The sequence below is a fragment of the Sus scrofa genome, chromosome 4, assembly GCF_054392235.1.
Source record: "Sus scrofa isolate SSC_HxYL_T2T_F1_AM1 chromosome 4, Sscrofa_HxYL_maternal_Yorkshire_Landrace_v2.0, whole genome shotgun sequence".
Lineage (NCBI taxonomy): Eukaryota > Metazoa > Chordata > Mammalia > Artiodactyla > Suidae > Sus > Sus scrofa.
Window position 1 is genome coordinate 107,867,984 of NC_139386.1, and position 17,812 is coordinate 107,885,795.

General features: G+C 39.2%; 1 protein-coding gene across 1 annotated transcript in view; it reads left to right on the forward strand.

The window, feature by feature from the left end:
* Positions 1-17,812, forward strand: part of SPAG17 (sperm associated antigen 17) — a 233,596-nt gene that overhangs the window by 97,492 nt on the left and 118,292 nt on the right. The window contains exons 14-17 of the mRNA XM_085023443.1: positions 1,876-2,103; positions 2,193-2,411; positions 10,456-10,517; positions 11,084-11,197. Coding sequence (XP_084879569.1) covers positions 1,876-2,103; positions 2,193-2,411; positions 10,456-10,517; positions 11,084-11,197 — 623 coding nt within the window. The remainder of the gene's footprint in view (positions 1-1,875; positions 2,104-2,192; positions 2,412-10,455; positions 10,518-11,083; positions 11,198-17,812) is intronic.

Genomic DNA, 17,812 nt, shown 5'->3' on the forward strand with positions numbered 1-17,812 from the left:
AGTTGATCATCTGTCAAATTCTCATTGTTCCCCTGGACCCTATCTATCTGGCCTCATGTGATTCCTTGAACGAGTCAATCACACCCCTGCCTCCATCCCTCTTCTCCCAGATATTGATACAGCTCCCCTGCTTCTTTCACGTTTTTGCTCTACTTATTCAGAGGGCTTTTCCCTGGCTACCTTATGTAAAATAGAAGCGCCTCCTCAACCATTATCCCTTTTTATCCCCTCATTTGGCTTCATTCTTTTTTTTTTTTTTTTGTCTTTTTGCCTTTTCTAGGGCTGTTCCTGTGGCATATGGAGGCTCCCAGGCTAGGGGTCGAATCGGAGCTGTAGCCACCTGCCTACGCCAGAGCCACTGCAACGTGGGATCCGAGCTGCGTCTGCAACCTACACTACAACTCACGGCAACGCCAGATCCTTAACCCACTGAGCAAGGGCAGGGACCGAACCCGCAACCTCATGGTTCCTAGTCGGATTCGTTAACCACTGCACCACGACGGGAACTCCGGCTTCGTTCTTCTTATCATCTCTGACACAGTATATACTTAGCTGTTTATATTCTCTGTTTCTAACTGCTGTGATGGATACTCCATAAAAAGGGGAGTTCACTGATTTGCTTACTGCTGTGGTCCCACCTTTTATTAAAGTCACTGACAAATAGTAGATGCTCAGAAAAATATTTGTGAAATGAATGAGCAAACTTTCCTTAATTCTGTGTCTTTTACCTCTTTCCTGTCTCTCTTCTGAATTTCCCTGTGTTTTTTTTCCCCAAAAGGAAGAACCCTCCCACTGCCCAATCTCTGAGGAAGATGGAGAGAAAGTGGAAGTGACCTCTCATTCATTGATCTGTCACAATCATTTCACTTTTCCTCATTGCATTCCACGATTATTTGTTAACGCCCATCTCCCACCTGTCTGTCTTGAACTTCTAAAGTGCAAGAACCAAATCTTTCCTTTGAATCTCAGGCATCTATGACAAAGCCCAATACATAGAAAACAAAAACGAGTGAGTGAGTGAACACATGAATAAATGCTATAAAAGAATAAATACGCAAATTAATAGAGCTCCTTGGAGTTCCTGTCCTGGGCAGCGGAAGCTAATCCAACTAGGAACCACGAGGTTGCAGGTTTGATCCCTGGCCTCACTCAGTGGGTTAAGGATCTGGCACTGCTGGGAGCTGTGGTGTTGGTCGCAGACGCGGCTCGGATCCTGTGTGGCTGTGGTGTAGGCCGGCAGCTGCAGCCCCAGTTGGACCCCTATCCTGGGAACCTCCATATGTCACAAGTGCAGCCCTAAGAAAAGCCAAAAAAAAAAAAAAAAGAAAAAAGAAAAAGGCAAAAAATAGAGCTCCTTGAAGGCTGACCATCTTTGAAGTAAAATTAGGAAAAGTACCACACCCGTTCATTGGGTGGAAAGATGCCTTTTCTGAGCCTGAGTGAATAGAAAAGCCTACTGAATAGAACAGACGGTGTTAGACACAAGTGAGTAATATGATTTAAATTACAACAGCAGCAAAAGGCGTCTTTGCTTAAAAAACAGCAGCAAAAGGCGTCTTTGCTTAAAAAAACGACAAGTTTTAAACATATTCAACCAATATGATACCCTGGAAAGTCCTAAATTCATTAAGCTAAGAAGCAGTTTGTGAGCATTATCTTGATACCTTCTATCTTGATTGTATAGCTTTCTTCTTATTAGTTACCTTTGATATTTGTTGCAGAATTGAGCCCACACTTAAAGTCAGGTCAACATCCATCATGGTGTGACTCCTTTGTCATTCTCATAGACTGACCCCCCCCCTTGCCCCTCTGTCAGCCCTGTACCAAGGGGCAATAAAGAGCATTCCTAGCAGCACTGGTCCTGCTTTCTTACAGATATCTTGAGCTGGCATGAAGTAGAACGAGCCTTCAAAGTATTTACTTTTGAGAGCCTGAAACTCTCTGAGGTTGATGAAGAAGGGAAACTAAAGCCTTCTAGGATGATGTATGGGACAGATTCTGAGATGTTCAACATACCGTGGGACAACCCTGCCAGATTTGCTAAACAGATAAGGCAACAACACATCATGAAGACAAACACCCAAGTGGCCAGACACCAAACAGGTACACTGCCTGCAAGGGCAAAAGGCATTCTGGTATTATATGATTGTCCATTTGTCTAGTATCTTATGGATCCTCTTTACACTGTCTAGATAGTGGAACCAAAGACAGAATTTTATTTCTGGATCAGCATTTATCAACATCTCTGCAGGCTGATGAGATCAACAAAGAACCTTCAGATCCTGGTCAGTCTGGTTCTAACTGTATGAACGGTTATGACCTGGATAATAAGCAATCCTTAGACTCTGATAATAGAGAACCTTCAGAACAGGAGAACAGCTCGAAGTTTCAGCTCCAACCTAAGCCTTTGGGTAAGTAAGTGTGTGTGTGTGTGTGTGTGTGTGTGTGTGTGTGTGTGTGTGCAGATACTGTGATCAAATTTATAAACCAAAAATAATGATTCAAGGTGCATTGTTTAAATTTAAACACCTCCTCATTTCAATTGAAAAACTGTTTAATATCTAAATTATTTGGTTAATTAAACTTTGCTACTGTTTTTTTTTTCAGTAAGTCCTCATTATTTTTATAATTTTTTTAGTTGAAGTTGAGTTGATTTACAATCAACTGGTGTATAGCAAAGTGCATATGTGTCAATATATATAGATATTTTTTTTCAGATTCTTTTACATTATAGGTTATTACAAGGTAGTGAATATAGTTCCCTGTGCTGTGGAGCAGGTACTTGTTTATTTTATGTACAGTAATGTGTATTTGTTAATCTCAGACTCCTAATTTACCCCCCTTTGCCCTTTGGTAGCCATAAATTTGTTTTCTATGTCTGCGATTCCATTTTTTTTTAGTAAATAAGTTTGTGTCATGTTTTTAGAATCCACATATAAGTGATACCATATGATATTTGTCTTTGGCTTACTTCACTTAGTATGATAATCTCTAGGTCCATCTATATTGCTGCAAATGGCATTATTTCATTCTTTTTTACAGCTGAGTCATATTCAACATCTCCTTCGTATGTATACACCACATCTTCTTTATCCATTCATCTGTCATTGGGCATTTAGGTTGCTTCTGTGTCTTGGAGATTGTAAATAGTGCTGCTGTGAACATTTGGGTGCATGTGTCTTTTTGAATTATTGTTTTCTCCAGGTAGATACCCAGGAGTGGGATTGCTGGATCATATGATAGCTCTATTTTTAGTTTTTTTGTGGAATTTCTATAGTGTTTTCCATAATGGCTGAACCAATTTACATTCCTACCAGCCATTTAGGAGGGTTCCCTTTGCTCCACACCCTCTCCAGCATTTACTGTTTGCAGAGTAAGTCCTCATTATTTCAACCCCTGCTTTTCAAAGCATCATAAAGCCTCTTAGTCTACTCTCACCTTCATAAGTGTGGTACAGTGAACATAAATAAAACTTCTGTCATTAGTATTTCACAAGTTATCGTGATTATATGTGGAAGTTATTTTTCAAAAATTACCTGCAATAACATAATGAACTTCTCAGTACAGAGCTTGGTACAAAATCAATGCTCAATGAACATCAGTTCCCTTCTCTCCTCCTTAGAACTCAGGTAAATAGTCTCATTCTAGAATAAAGCATTGTAGTTCTTGTTATAGAGGTAGAGAAGCATAAAAGAATATTAGGGTGAATTTTAATTGTGCCATCTTTCAAACAACCATCAGACTAATTGCTTAAAATACAGTTCTATTCTTTTCCTGCTTATAACCTTCAGTGGCTCCCTACTACCTACAAAACAGAACCCAACTGCTTGGCCTGCTTTACATGCTTCTTCACAAGTACCAAATCACTCTTCCAAAACCTTTTCCACTTTTTGCCTTTTTCTTACTTATGTCATGCTCTAGCCCAACAGAATTAGGCCCTGTTTCCTCTAGACAACCTGTTCTTTTCAATCTCTTTGAGTTTCCCCCACAGTACCCCCCAAGCCAATGTTCTCTTCTTGATCATGATTAGGTCAGTGGCACCTTCATGAAGCTTTGTTAGATGGGTTTATCTGGAAAGCCCTCCCTTAGAATTTCCATGGTCATATTAATCTATGCTTCCTTTGGGGCATCAGGTATCATTTCCTACTAGTTATAATTATTCATTTGCATATATTAAGGCCTTCTTATACTGTTGCTTCTTAGAGGTCATAAATATATTTATCTTAAATGCATCATAAAACAAGTCAACCAATTTTCACAGATTAAAAATTATGGAGTATATTCCCAAACCACAAAGAAATTATGGAAAATATAGATGGAGTAGGAAGAACAAAAAATGCGAACTTTGGTTCTTTGAAAAGATTTCCAATTGAGAGGTTTTTTACGAAATAAAAGGCCAATCACAAAAAAAAAGAAGCACGAAGTATTAGGAATAAGACAGTATAAGTATCAGGAGGAGTTCCCGTCATGGCTCAGTGGTCGACGAATCCAACTAGGAACCATGAGGTTGCAGGTTCGATCCCTGGCCTTGCTCAGTGGGTTAAGGATCTGGTGTTTCTGTGAGCTGTGGTGTAGGTTGTCCATGCAGCTCAGATCCTGTATTGCTGTGGCTCTGGTGTAGGCCAGCAGCTACAGCTTCAATTAGACCCTAGCCTGGGAACTTCCATATGCTGCAGCAGGGCCCCTAGAAAAGGCAAAAAGACAAAAAAAAAAAAAAAAAAAAAAAAAAAAAAAAAAAAAAAAAAAGAAAGAAAGAAAGAAAAGAAAAAAAGAAAAGAAACCAAAAAGCAAAATTGTATCAGAAAACAAAAAATCATCAGGAATAAAAAAAAAAAAAAAAAAAAGGACTTCCCAGAAGTTCCTGTTGTAGCTCAGCAGATTACAAACCCAACTAGTATCCATGAGGATGTAGGTTTAAATCCCTGGCCTCACTCAGTGGGTTAAGGATCTGACATTGCCGTGAGCTGCAGTATAGGTCACAGATGCAGCTCAGATGCCTTGTTGCTGTGGCATAGGCCAGCAGCTGCAGGTCCAGTTCAACTCCATGTCTGGGCTCTTCCGTATGCCACAGGTGCAGCCCTAAAAAATAAAAAAAATTAAAAAGGTGAAAAAGAAAGGACTTCCTTTTAATCCTATAGAAATTTAAAAGATAGGAAGAAGACGTAAACAAATTTTATCTAAGTCTAAAAATGAGCAAATTACTGAAAAAGTGTAACTTTCCAACATTCTGTCAAGAAAAATGGAAAACGTGAATAGGACGAGCCAAACACCAATAATCTGACTAGTGATATTAAACACCCAAAAAAGAAATAGTGCTAATCTTAACAGAAATTAATTCCAGGAAATAAAGAAGGGGTACTCTTTCCTACTCACTTTATGAAGCTACCATAAGCCTTATGATAAAACTGTCTAGGATAGTACAACAAAAGACAATTCTAAATCAAACTTAATGCCAAAGTATATGCCAAAATCCTGAATAAAACATAGGCAAACTGATATAGCAATATACAAGATGATAATAAGCAAGTAGTTTTTATAAGAAGAATTGAAGGAAAAAATAAGTTGTAAAAAAATATAATTTATCAATGCACTGAGAAAAAAATGGAATTTTTTTTTTTTTTTTTTTTTTTTTGCTTTTTAGGGCCTCACTCACGGCATATGGAGGTTCCCAGGCTAGGGGTCTAATCAGAGCTGTAGCTGCCGGCCTAAGCCAGAGCCAAAGCAACTTGGGACCCGAGCTGCGTCTGCGACCTACACCTCAGCTCACGGCAACACCAGATCCTTAATCCACTGAGCGAGGCCGGGGATCGAACCCACAACCTCATGGTTCCTAATCAGAGTCGTTAACCACTGAGCTACGATGGGAACTCCAAATGTAATCTTAATAGATGCAGAAAAATCTCTTAAAATTCTGTAACAATTTATGAAAAATAATTTAGCAACCCAGCAATAGAATTTCTCTACCTCATAAAAAATTATTTTTTAGGAGTTCCCATCATGGCGCAGTGGTTAACGACTAGGAACCATGAGGTTGTGGGTTCGGTCCCTGCCCTTGCTCAGTGGGTTAACGATCCCGCGTTGCCGTGAGCTGTGGCGTAGGTTGCAGACGCGGCTCGGATCCCGCGTTGCTGTGGCTCTGGCGTAGGCCGGTGGCTACAGCTCTGATTCAACCCCTAACCTGGGAACCTCCATATGCTGCGGGAGCGGCCCAAGAAATAGCAACAACAACAACAACAACAAAACAACAACAAAAAAGACAAAAGACAAAAAAAAAAATTATTTTTTAAATTACCATAATAAACATTATATATCAAGATGAAAGTTGAAAGATTTCCCTTGACCACGAAGCTATCCACTATAAACACTCATATTCAGGATTACATTGCAGAGGCTAGCCAACTCAGTAAGGCAAGAAAAAGATACCAAAGTGTAAAGGCCGAAAAGGTAGAAATAAAACTGTTATAATTTGTAAATATTATATGTAGAAAACCCAGAATAATTTACACTGAAAAATCAGAAATAAGATGAACGTTTAATTAAAGAAGTACAAGTGTATAAGAACACACACAAGATGTCTGGAGAGCTGTGACTTTTATTATTTATTATACCAAGCATTTATTTTTTTGCCCTCCTCTGTATTATTATATATTATAATCTTTAAAACTATTAAGTCAGTTCCACAAAAGAACAGGTATTAAGTCAGCATTGAAATTGTCACCTTCCCATTTTCATTTACTTAAATGAAGGTAGAAAAGGAAGTCATCTATGAAGTAGAATTAGGGAAAATCTGCTTGCCTATTAGTAGAGTAGCTAAGTAAGGGCGAGGGGGACAGAAGAGGGAAGGAGGTGACATTTATTTAATACTGCCTGCTGTATTCCAAACACTAGGCTGAGATGTTTTATATATATTAACGAATAATGTTGTATAACAGCAAGTCTGTGAGGAAGATACTATTAGCCAAATACTGAAAATAAAGACAGACTCAGAGTAGTTAAGTAACATGATCAACCACATACAAGTTGGAAGTCAGGATTCCAGCAGAGGGCTATCCCACTCCAAACCAGTGCTTCCTCCACTGTGTCTTGTGGCTTCCTTGGTTCCAGAAATTCCTTGTGATGCATCTGATGATTTAGCCATATTCATAGTCTCTTCATGCTGATACTTAGCCTGATTTTGTTGCCTGCCTGCCTGCCTGCTTTCCTTCCTTCCTTCCTTCCTTCCTTCCTTCCTTCCTTCCTTCCTTCCTTCCTATTAGAGCTGGTTCTCTATTCCTCTGTTCTAAGTACCCTTACCTATTAGCTTAGCTCACAAAAAAATTAAGCCAAGTAAGTTAACCTGATGTTATGGCATTAGCGTGTGCTCTGGCGTTATAAATGTATGACAAAGAAGTCACTTTGAGTTAATAAGAACAAGAATAAGCCAGGAGCGGTATAAAGCCTGAAGGTTTTGTTTTTTGTTTGGGGTTTTGGTTTTGTTTTGCTTTGTGTTGTTTTTGTTTTAGAGCAATCGATGTATAGTTTTCCTTAGGCAACTTTTGCCACCTGGTGGTCAAACCACATAAATTGGCATTCTGGATCCTGGTGCAAAGAAATGTTTATAGCACCTTCCTAAAATGTCAAGGCTGAAAATGCTATAATGGACAGTGTATCCTAGAAGCCCAGCAACCTTGAGAGCTGAACCTATGACCTGAAAGGGATTCTAGAGGGTGTAGGCTGGCCCACATCAAGGAACTATTTATCATATTTGGATGGGGAGGACAGCTAAGCCTTAGTACCTCACGGTGGCTCTTATACATAAGAGAATTTTGTTGTTGCTGCTGATCTTTTTTTTTTTTTCCATTTTCCCCCCTTACTCCAAGTCACACTTGTAAAGCAGCCACTTTAAATCTCTTTAAACAAAGCAGAAACCGTTCATGTATTTCCTGCACAACCATCTTACCATCAAATACATATAAAAGTCTGTTCCAGGACATGAAGGGCTGAATATTTGTGCTTTTCTCTCAACCAAATGCTAGATTTCCATCTGAGACTGTTTTTGAACTTGACAGGGCCTATTGGATATTTATGAAAAACCTGAGAGTTGATAACCGTGAGGCTGGAGGTTTAGATGTGCCCTTTATGCTTGTTGGGTGTTTTTTTAATAAAGTAACTGCTTTGCAGAGGGATCTTGTTATCTCTAAAGTAAAACAGATTAGGAAAGCTGTTTTTCAAAGGGATGAGAATGCGTCCGTTTCCAGATGTGTCAAAAACTACTGAATCACACTGTCAAAGGATTATGCGGTTGAAGGAAGAGATCAGAAAAAAAAAAGAAAAAATGACTTTCACTCTACTGTTAAATAAAGAGTTCAGATTAGCCTTAGAATGTTCTTTCCTTTGACAAAATAACCGATGCACAATTTTTTAGAGCCTGTTTTCTAAGCTGGAGACCTTTTTCTTATGCTGGATCTGTAGACACAGGAGGGAATATCAAATCTCCAGGAAATCTGGCAGCCCACAGAATAGAATAATTTTTATTCCACAGGTTTCATATCAATTGCTTCAAGGACACAGGGGACATCACGGTCTATTTAGAGTTATCGTTGGCCAGAGTTTTCCCTGGAGTGGCGGTATTTATATAAATACGAAACTGAATTGACTTTGTAGTTTTCTTCTAAATCAAAATAGAACATTCATGCTGTCACCTTCATCACCCCAAGACAAGATGGAACCAGTAGCAAAAATATAAGTAACGGTGCTTCTATAAGAAAGGAAAACATTGGCCTTTCCTACTTAGATATAATTAACTACTCCCTCTAGAAGCCCTGATACAGTTTCCTTTGCAACAGAATGAAAACTTAAATCTAATGCTTACCCCCTAAATAAGCTTTTATTGTAGGATTTCTTCCACATTTCTGCTCTCTCTATGTGGTTCTATATTTATTTGCAGTTTCAATATATGGGTATATTTCTTTCATTCAATAAAAAAAAAATATATTTACTGAGTTCCTACCATGTGTTTGATGCCCAGAGTATGGTTAGGAAAAATAGGATAAAGTTCTCATTCTCCAGGAATTCACAGTTGAGATGGTGAGACAGACACGAACAAATATTATTAGACACCGATAAATGCTAGGACCTAAGGCGGGGTAAGAGGCAGAAGGCTCTTGAGAAGGTGACATTTGAACAGCAATATGAATGAAGTAAGAGTTTGACACAGTTGACTATCTAAAAGCAAAGCATGCCAGACAGAGAGAAAACCAAGTTCAAAAACTTCAAGACACAACCAGCAAACCAGTGAGTCTGGAATGGAATGAGCAAGGGAGAGTGGGAAGGAGATGTATTTGGGGAGTTAGGCTGGAGCTATTTCATTTATGACCTTGTAGGGATTAATTTGCTGTTATTCTAAGGGTGATAAAAAGTCAGGCTGGCTGTTACTTAGCAGCATGACAGATGTGTTACAGGAGTATAATACGTACATTCTATTACTTTGGTCAAATGTGGATCTGCTCTATACTTTATCCATTTCTTTATTAGAGATTCACGTCACAAGAGCATATTACAAATTCTGAGACATTCTCAGTAAAGCTGTCTATGTATCCATGTTAAATTTCTATCTCATGGGACGCTTCTTTTCTATGTAACCTTTGTTAACTTTAGGAACTACTAAAGCACAGTGATTCAGAAGTCACAACACGAGTCTGTCTCCTCTCTGTCCCTTTGTACGGCTGTTGGCTCAGTCAAGGAAGATGTTGCAATCCCAATTATCATAGAAGCATACACTTTGGTCACAAAGAGAGCTAGTGTGCACGACTCATTCTGGTCCATGGTATGGTCCCATGGGGTCCAGTTACCAATTCATTTCATTCATTTAACCAGCTTTTAAAAACTTCGTCTATAAATCTGCAGATGCCCCTTAAATGGGTTTTCTGTTAATAAATGATTAACGAATGGAAGAAAAACTTTACAGAAGGGTGAATAGTATTGTTTTTTCTAATGGGAGTCACGTTCACCTGGTAGTTCTCCTTTTCATGTGTCCCCTGCCCCTGTCCCACTCTGTCACCCACAAGACAGGACCCACAGAAGTTTGAAAAGGCTTTGTGACACTTACCAACAAGACACGACACAACTGTGTGTCATGGGCAGTTGACAAAGTTCAATCAGCAAATATTTGCAGCTTGTAAAGTTACGTCTTTGGAAATATGCCGTACAGCCTGAAGGCAGAGTATCTGATATATGATTAAGGAGTATATTATATAGGAAGCTGGGTTCTTTTCAAAGGATTTAGTATAACGTTTCAGGTAGACACTGATTTAGAATTATTGACACAAACACATTTTTGGAGGCATGAAACATGCCTTCCAAGAATTACCTTTTCAGCACAGAAACATAGATCATATGGCAACAAAAAGGCACGGCATTGACCAGAGCAAGAACAAAGCCCAAACACAACTGGATGTTGGTGTCTTTGATTTACAGAGCAGACCACGAACAATGAGATCAAAGATGAAGCGGTCACAAACGCTGATCCTCTTGAAAAGGTAAGAAATTATTGTCCTAAAAGTGTAGATGCAAGTAAGATGATCTGAGAAAACCCTGAACAAAGGAAAGAGAGAGAGAGAGAAGCTTAGCAGGAGGATGCCAATGTTAGAGAAGAGGGATTATTCCGACATCCCCGGACCAGCTCCAACTGGAGAGAATGGAGTTAATTTCACTGGCCGCTCAAGCAAAACTTCCAGGCTCCATGCTCCTCTCTAGACAGTGTGGCTTGGCAACCTCACGAACACCTGCTGACCATACAGCCATGTAGAACTAATGCTGGCTTGAAGTGAGTTCAGAAAACCTGCCTATAATTGCTAACAGGACTCAGAAGAGTATAACCTAACAATAAAAATATTTAGATTATGTTGCCCATAAAAAAAAGTCAAAGGCATACTCTTTCTGGCAGCAGTTCTCTTAAAATGTTGCCATATGGACTTATATATATGCAGATTCCCCCATTGGATGGAGTGCATGCTGGTTAGTTGATGGAGTCCAAGAGGGCTCCATTTGGACTTAAGCAAATTAAAGCTGAAATTGTATTCCTGTGATTTTTTTTTTTTTTAAGAAACCCAAGAAGATGACTGTAGAAGCAGAATTAGAGGACATAAGGAAAACACAGCAACGCAATCTAATGGACTGGAGTTTTACTGAACATTTTAAACCGAAAGTTCTGCTTCAGGTATTAATGGATTGTGAGGCTCTGGAAGACAGTCGGATAGGTCTGGGGAGGCACAGAGTGATTTAGAATAGTTCACGTCTAGGTTTCTCTCAGATCTAGTTCAGATCAATACTCCATTTATTTCAGCTATAAAATGAGTTTATTTGCAGACCGAACTATGCGTGCCCAAAATAGTTTCAAATATCCTTTCTAAAAGGATGTTTTTCATAAAATCTTTTAAGGAAAAAAGGATATGTGCATGACTGATGCACATATTTTATTAAAAAGAATATTATAATAAAAGGGTAAGACATTTTTGGAGTTCCCGCTGTGGCGCAGTGGGTTAAGAATCCAGCAGCAGCAGCTTGGGTTGCTGTGGAGAGGCATGTTTGATCCCTAGCCCCTCACAGTGAGTTAAAAGATCCGGTGTGGCTGCAGCTGCAGCATAGTCACAACTGCAGCTTGGATTCAGTCCCTCACCAGGGAACTTCCATATGCCATGGGTGTGGCCATTAAAAAAAAAAAAAAAAAAAAAAAGAGTAAGACATTATTAGAAGCAACTTTATTTTTCCCCATATTGCCTGTCCCTTCTTTTCAGTTTTCATACTTCAGAGTATTTTCTAATGCAATTAACAGGTCAATGGAAATGTTACAATAAATATAACATCTATTGAGCACTTACTGTATGTGAGTCAATGATCAATATGTATTATTAGTTTATTTAATCTTTTCAATAATCCCATGAAATGGAAATTATTTAAATAGTAGGAAACTGAGGCCCCTCATCCAGTACTAACTTTTGTCCAAGGTACATGGCTGGTAAGTGAGAGAAGCAGGATATGATCCCAAGAAATTCGACCCCAGAACGTGTGCTCTTAACCACGACAAAAAATAATAAGTAATACTAAAATGAAGGTATTTGGTGGTTGTTACATTTTATGTAGAAACCTGTATTCTTTTTTTTGTTTTGTTTTATCTTTTTAATTTCAATTTTGCTTTTATCAAAGTTTTACATCCACATCATTTTGAAGCCAAAAAGTTCTTTAAAGAGTCTTATGAAAAATAGCAGTTTCCACCTACATGCCTACACCCCCGGAGTAAAAATCTTCAAGAAAACAGCTTGCCCACCTCCATATGACACACAAACACACACGTGCAAACACACGCATTCCTGCGTTCACACTAGCACGTCTCCTTGCCCTTCTCTGCCACTGTTAACTATATCATCTTGTTAGATCAGTATTCAAGATTTACTTTATTTCAGTTTTACAAATGCTATTCCCAATGGAACCACGTAGCATTGTATGATAACATTTCCTTTCCTGACACTACTTTTCCTTTCCCTGGAATTCATTTTCCCATCTTTGTTCTCATGTGTTTAGTTTGCTATGCATCTTTCATTACTCATCCCCAAATGCTCTACCTAAGAGTAAATCTCTTGGTACATTCAAACCTCACGGATGTTATGTCAGTTTTGTCATCTAAGCCATGCCTTTCCCGTGTGCCCCAGGACCTCCTGTTTGCCCTAGGCCTGCTGCACAGCTTGGGATCTCCTGGGATCTCCCGGCCTCATCCTTTGCCTCTGTGTCCAGTTTGGTACTCTGTCTTCTGAATCCTGTGTTGTCTTCTTTCTTGGGTTACTGCCTTTTTGTAGGGGACCGTCTCTCCCAGTTGCTTCCTGGATTAAGATATATGGCAGGTAAAGTGTTGAGGCGTTGGATGCTTGAAAACATGTTAATTCTACCCTTTCCATTTGGCTGCCAGTTTGACTTTATAGAAAATATTCAGTTAAACAGCATTTCCCCTCCATTTGAAGGCTTCCTCAGCAGTCTTCTAACTTTCCAGATTGTCCTCAAGAAAAAACAATGAGATTCTGATTCTCGATCTTGAGTCTGTCTGTTTTTGTTTTTGCTTTTTTCTTTGTAAGGATTTAAGATTGTCTCTTCATTCCAGTGTTCCGGATTTCCTGTCCATGTACATTGGTGTGTGGCTCTATTCCTGAATGTGGTACTGGGGAGCCCAGTGTAGTCTAGAAACTCCTGTATTTATATTCTGGGAAGTGTTCTACAATCATTATTTTAATAATCATCTCCCTTCTGTTTTCTTTAGTCTTTCTTCCAAATTCTCACTATTCTGGTATTAGACCTCCTGGGCTGAACTTCCAATTTCCTTATCTTTTCCCTCCTAGTTTCCAGCACTTTTTTTTTATTCTGGAACATGGCTCTGCTTTCATCTAGTTCTTCCTTGGAGTCTTCTATGTCTGTTGTTATATTGTTAATTTCCTGCAGTTCTATTTATAATTACAAATTACCTTTATAGAACATCCTGTTCACATTTCCTGGTTTCGATATCTTCTCTTATCTCTATGAGGATATTAAAGTCCTTTGACGTCTTAATGTCTTTGCCCTGCATTATCTCTTTTCCTCGAGTTTTTTTTTTTTTAACATTTTTTTTGGAGGGGTCCTCCATTTTTTCATATCGGAGAGTAATATCTGATGATATTTGCCTCTTTGTTCATATTAATAATGGGATACTAAAAATAAGATGGGAAATGCTGCATGAGGTCAGGGTTAGGGGACATGGTCAATAACTGAACTTTGTTCTTAGGTGATTTGGCTGGGGCTTTCCTTGGGAGTGTTGGATATATTAGTTCTGTACTCTTGAGCCATTAGGCATCTCCAAGAAAAAAAACTAATCTCTTGTCTTCAAGAGATAACTTATCAGTCAGGGTTTTGATTGCTGAGTGATGCGGGAAGGAATTTAAGTTTTCTTACCACTCAGCCTCTAGATCTGCCCTTGTCCAATGTGGTAGCCCTTAGTCACATATAGCTTCTGAGAACTTGAAATGTAGCAAATTAAAATGAGATATGCTGTAAGTATGCCATATACTCTGTAAGTATAGCTATATAAATGTGATATGTTTCGTTAACAATTTTTATATTGATTGTATATTGAAGTGATAATATATTTGACATATTGGGTTAAATAACATATATAGTTAAAATTAATTTTACCTCTTTTAACTTTTAAAGTATGGCTACTATCAAATTTAAAATTACATGCACGGCTAGCATTATTTCCACTAGACAATGCCAGTTTAGAGTCTTCTACAGTTGTCTTTTTTTCTGTGATGGATCGCTCCCTCAGCAGTGCCAAAGGTCCCTCTTCTTAGAATCACAAGCTCGCTTTTCTATAGATAATGATCCTCCCTTCTTGTGCTGAGTTGGGAGATGGACAGTCCCCTGGCTGCTCAGAACTACTGAGCGCTTCTGGGGACCCTAACAGCTCTTAAAAGACTGTCGTCTTCCTGTTTTCAGTACCACTTTTACTCCACTTTCAGAGGAACCTTGCACTGCCGTTTCCTGAGTCTCTCTGTAGTTCTGCTCACAAAGTTCCCTGTGGTCTCTCTTAAAAATCTTAGGATTTGGCTTTCTCTCTTCTGCTAAGTCAGTTACCACTTACCCTTCGGCTTTCTGGCTTCTAAAATGTTGCTTTTGTCTCCCCTTCTGTGGCCTTCCACTTTGTGATATTAAAACTCAAAAAATTTTACTACTCCTTTAGTGAGGGATGAAGGGGTGGGTACATGTGTTTAATCTTTCCTCTTGAACTGGAAGTTCATTCCAGACTTTTAATTTCAATTTAGTTCTGTCCTCACCACTCCACGAAGCTTCACTTTTCAAGGTCACGCATAATTGTCCTGTCAAACCTAATGAATGCTTATCTTTGTTCATCTTCCTTGACCATTTCAGTCCTAAAGCTGATTGCTTTCCTGTGAAACACTCTTCATTCTTATTTCCAAGGCACCTTACTGGATTCCTCCTTGGTCCTCAATTTGGAATTTTGTTGAATATCTGTCCTCCATTTAATATCTAAATATTGAAGTGTCTCAGGTATCAGTCCTGAATTGTCTTCTCTCTTCTGTAAATGTTCTTTTAATGATTTCATCTACTATGTGTATCTAATCTTGATGACTCATAAAGTTTCTCTTTCTAATTATTTCTATCTTGAGCTCCACCTTAATGTACCTACCTCCAAATTCCACTTGATTTTTCTGATAGGCATCTTAAATTTAGCGTCCCACTGAAAGCTCATAATTTTCCCACCTAAGTATATCTCTTTCCTCATCATCTCAGAAAGCATCACTATCAAGCCAAAAGGCTAAGAATCATTTATTTCGGCTTTTCCCTTGGCCCTCATGTCTGATCCATCATCGAGTTTTGAGGGTACACCTCTGAATCTGGCTCTAAGTTCTTCCTAATCCAACTACCATCCTCTTGATCTACCCTAATATCCTCCTGGTCCAGTCATCAGCCTGCTTCTAGTCTTTCCCCACTCCAATCCATTCTCTCCATATCAGACGTTCCATCAATTTCATCTTCTTAGACACATGTCTCTGAGCTCCAGAATCCTCTAAAAAAATCCTAATCAGATTTTAGGTCAAAAAAAAACAAAACTTTTTTTTTTTGGGGGGGGGGGCCACACCCACAGCATATGGAAGTTCCCAAGCTAGGGGTCAAATCCAAGCTATAGCTGTGTTTGCAACCTACACCACAGCTCAGCTGGATTCTTTTTTTTTTTTTTTTTTTTTTTGTCTTTTTGCTATTTCTTGGACCACTCCTGCGGCATATGGAGGTTCCCAGGCTAGGGGTCCAATCGGAGCTGTAGCCACCGGCCTACACCAGAGCCACAGCAACTCGGTATCCGAGCCGCGTCTGCAACCTACACCACAGCTCACGGCAACGCCGGATCGTTAACCCACTGAGCAAGGGCAGGGACCGAACCCGCAACCTCATGATTCCTAGTCAGATTCGTTAACCACTGCGCCACGACGGGAACTCCTCAGCTGGATTCTTAACCCACAGAGGGAGGCCAGGGATCGAACCTGCATCCTCATGGATACTAGTCAGGTTCATTACTGCTGAGCCCCAATGGCAACTCCTAGAAAAAGAAATCTTACCTATCTTGTTCATTGTGCTTTTCTTGAACCTACACAGTGCCTGGCACATAGTATGGTTTTTTTTTAATTTAAATGATAAATTAACTAGCTAATGAGACCAACAATATTAATATAGACTAAAGGTAAAAGTTGGGTTTTTAAAAAGGAGAAGAAATGAATTATATGAAAGCTTATTAAAGATTGAAAGCAACTACAGCTCTGAGAAACTTAGTGCTGCATGATCAAGGAGCCACAGTAAATGTGAAATACAAAGATTGCAGAGCTCTCTAATAGAAGGATATGCACACATTCATCAGAAATAAACATATTTGTTTTTTGGATTTAACGTCTGAAAGGAATTTGCCTTTCAAAAAAGTAAAGTAATGGATAATGCCCTACATAGCAAAAAATTTTAAACGCACAAATATTTACCACATGTGTGTTTCTTGTATAGGCTCTCCGGGAACAGATGTAAAATTTTAAATGCTACTTCGTAAAGCCACTCATACAGGGGACAAGATTGGGGAAGTAAATGCATTATTTCAGTTATACTACCAGTGTAAAATTGAAAGCAAAAATAAAACAGCTCTTTCCTGACATAATATGCAATTCGATACCTTCATATCATCTGAACAGTAGAGAACAGAAAGCTGCCAGTGCCAGATTGATATGGACAATGAAAACAGCAACAAAAACCCACAGCTGTCTAACTTCTTTCCCTAAGGACATATTTCCTTATGTTAACTGGCATAAGGAAAAGGCAGTAGGACAGCCAGCTGCCTGCCACGCCCCTCTGTTTGTGGCTGCCGTTGCAGGGCAGAAGATAGAATGTTTTGGAAAAGGCCAGGGATAAAAGTCATGTAGAATCAGTATATATCAAGAATACTCATGTCACGCCTCTTAATGCAGCGCGTGGAGAGGAGAGCCTCGTGTGAAGTGTCACATGTGACATGTGGGGCCATCCAAGTATGAGCCCTGCCGCTGGAACTTAGGGACACCGTATTCTTGGACAAGTCTCTAATCCTCTCTTGGCCACAACCAATGCTGAAAAACACAGATTTTTAATATTCGGAAATGGGAAAAATAACCATACGTATTTATCTGGGGGTTTTATGGTGATAGAACGAGATGCTCTATGTGAAGGCATGGAAAATGTAAATTGGTAAACAAATAATCCCCAGACTTAGTTATTATCACCAAGCCTTCCTGAAAAACACGTGTGCAAAGGCCTCTGTGCCTGGAGCCTAGGGTTTGTTTTTCTGTAAGGATTACTGAAATGCTCCTGGAAATACCTGTGTGCTCTCACCTGGACTAACATCATGGAGATAAGGGGAGAAAAAGAGGAGAAATGCCGGAGGCCAGCTCCGGCGGCCAGGGAGTGTACACTTTTGCCCGATAGGAGAGGGATGCGGCGTCAGCGAATGTACAGTCACGGAGACAGCCTCTTTGTCCCTTCCTTCAGGGTGCTGGACTGCTCAAACTTTATTGGCAACAGTGGTTGATTATATAGACAGTTTTTCACTACAGATTACATCACAGTGTTAAAAGCACATTGGTTAACTATTACATGGTATAGCAGCTATGCATCCTGTTTTAAGATCGCTATCTTAACTAAACTTAGTGAGTACTTTGAAGAGGCCATAAAACACAAGAATTTAGCATTTGCAAACTTTGTTTGTAGACTGGTGCTTATCTTCAAA